This window comes from Pinus tabuliformis, chromosome Q, assembly GCF_031772625.1.
Source record: "Pinus tabuliformis cultivar Carrire ecotype Pingquan chromosome Q, CPIR1, whole genome shotgun sequence".
NCBI classification, from domain to species: Eukaryota; Viridiplantae; Streptophyta; class Pinopsida; order Pinales; family Pinaceae; genus Pinus; species Pinus tabuliformis.
The window spans coordinates 1,024,711,882-1,024,714,400 of record NC_142296.1 but is presented as its reverse complement, the minus strand read 5'-3'; the positions used below and the strand labels follow the sequence as shown (position 1 = coordinate 1,024,714,400).

At 36.6% G+C, this 2,519-nt stretch overlaps 1 protein-coding gene across 1 annotated transcript; it reads right to left on the bottom strand.

The window, feature by feature from the left end:
- Positions 1-295: 295 nt before the first annotated feature.
- Positions 296-2,087, bottom strand: LOC149222990 (early nodulin-like protein 14). The gene is made up of 2 exons (XM_089383211.1): positions 1,822-2,087; positions 296-926 (listed from the first exon to the last, which is right to left on the bottom strand). Exons 1-2 carry the CDS (start codon positions 1,982-1,984, stop codon positions 463-465), a joined length of 627 nt encoding a protein of 208 aa, XP_089239337.1. The 5' UTR covers positions 1,985-2,087; the 3' UTR covers positions 296-462.
- Positions 2,088-2,519: the final 432 nt, after the last annotated feature.

Sequence of the window (2,519 nt, the reverse complement as noted above, 5' to 3'; positions counted from 1 at the left end):
AAATCTGTGAAATATGTAACTTTTTCTCAACTCAAATAGAAAATGATAGATCCCATGTTAGAATAACAATACCCATGTTAACAACAAGTAGACAATACCCCATTTTAACAAAGAGTATACCCCATTAGAATAACAATACAAAAGAGTAGACCCCATTTTAGTAGGTTGAAAATTCCTCGGATAGACCCCCTCTCGCTGCTGAAAATTAGAAAAACTCGTAGGTTCCTAATCTATTTAGTCAAATTTGAATTCCGATGTATGGCATGTCATCCAAACTAGATATCAGTCGTACTGGTTTCAGACCAACCATCTCCCGATACAAAACTCAGCCAACTAACAAATCTCTATACAAAGAAACCCTAAAAGTGTTCATATTTCCATCAAACAGCCATAGCAAAACAGATCGGGATGAGAAGGCGGAGAGAATGTGACAGAATCAATGAATATATGGGCGAGTGGCCCCTAAACAAAAAGTGGGCCTGCTAGCAACAACGAAAAGAAGGCGGGCATTAGTAGCCGAAACTTGAAGTCCACAGCAGAAATCCGTGGCGTGGAGCTATTGCGTCTCCTTCCACGAGAGGGATGTCCTTTTGGGATGGCACCGGCGCCGTTGCCATGGCTGCCACCTTTGCCACGGCCACCGAATCCCATCCTTGGAGATGCCCCTCGAAATATAAATCCCGCTGCGCCATGATTACTGTTATTATTCATAGTGCTGTTGGCAACCACTGTTATCAACAACTTTTTACCGGATTTACAATGATCAGGCACCCTCGAAATGAAATACCAATTTCCTGTTTTGTTCAAATAAATGACCTCTGTTGTGTTAGCTCTGTAGATTGCTTGGGGATCCTCGGCACTGCAGACTTTGAAGTCAGACCTGGAAACTTGAGCAATATCTGCGTCTCCGCCACCCAATCTAAAAACTGCAGAAACCAAAATACCACCAATAAATTATTCCACTTTAAACTTGCCATCTATAAAACGGATAAGTTTTTAATAATACCCAGAATGTATGTATTGTCAGAATATTTTAAAATTTGATAAATAAGAATAAAGTAAAGTAAATTTATTTAATAGTCGTGTTCGAGCAGAGTAACTTGTTGGAGTCGAGTTGGAGGAATCCAGTTGGAGGAACTGTTGGAGGAACTGGCGGGACAGTTAAAAATTTAAAAAAATTTAGTAGATGCAGTGTTTGAATAGTATTTTTGATTGTGGAAATAGATTCAACACATCGAAAACATGTAAGATACTTAAAATTTTGAAGTTTAAAATCTATAAGTTGGATTTACAAAATCTAGAAAACAAGTTGGATTTTTTTTAAATAAGTTGAATTTACAAAAATCTAGAAAATATCTGGGACACCTAAAATTTTGAAGTTTAACCCCTATAACTTAGATTTACAAAAATCTTTACCAAATTTTATCTAAATATGACCGGAATTTCCATATCTATAGACACTTTTCCACTTTTCTGGCAACTCCTCAGCAGCCTCTAACTCTAACTTATTTCCACTTTTCTGGCAACTCCTCAGCAGCCTCTAACTCTAACTTATTTAATGTAGCTATCTAGTTTTTCATTTTTTCATATTTCATCTTATTTCAAAATCTACCATGCAAATAAAAAAACATAATATTTTGGAAATCTACTATCAAAATAGAAAAAACCCTAAAATCTGATCTGATACATCTTGATATTAATATCAAAATAGAAAAAACCCTAAAATCTGATCTGATACATCATGATATTAATATTTGAAGATCCTCTGTAACAGAGGATGGAAAATATGAAATTGGAGATGGAGATGGAGATGAAGCTTACCCAATCCATCGCCAACAGCAAACGCCATCTTGGATCTTCTGTAACCACTGATGGTGTGGCCAGTGAGTTCCCATCCTTGAACAGTGTGATCTACTGCCAAGGCTCTCTGTCCTGTAAAAAGAATGCCAACACTGGCAATAATAACGATAATCCAGGCGTCCATGAGACTCACAGGAGCTGCAAATAACTTGTATTTCCTGGTTACAGGAGATGGGTGGTGTGTCTATCCTCCAGTGATGGGGATGGGGATGGGGATGGGGATGGGGATTCTTTCTACTTTTGTTTTCTTCTGACTCATAAGAATTTTCCTTATCCTTGAAAATGCTGCAGCCTGTCCTTATCGGAAATGGAAATAAACACTTTTCTAGTTTTTAAAAATACCATTATTTATGGTATTATTATTATTTAACAATATTTTGATGTTCTGTTTTGCTTTTCTGAAGAATGTCATAATGGCATAGTAGCTTTGGACAGACGCTATTATAACAGGGTGCAATGTGTCAAAGATGATGATCCCAAGAGCCCAACTGTCCACGGGCCACCAACCATAGTATAATATATAACATAAATGACCTCCGTTATCTTAATTAATAAAAAATTTAATAGAGAGCTTCTCTGAGTATTTTAATTAAAAGAAATGAACAATACCAAATTCGGAATAGAAGATATTGCTCTTTGTAGTTGTCTTAATCCTAATG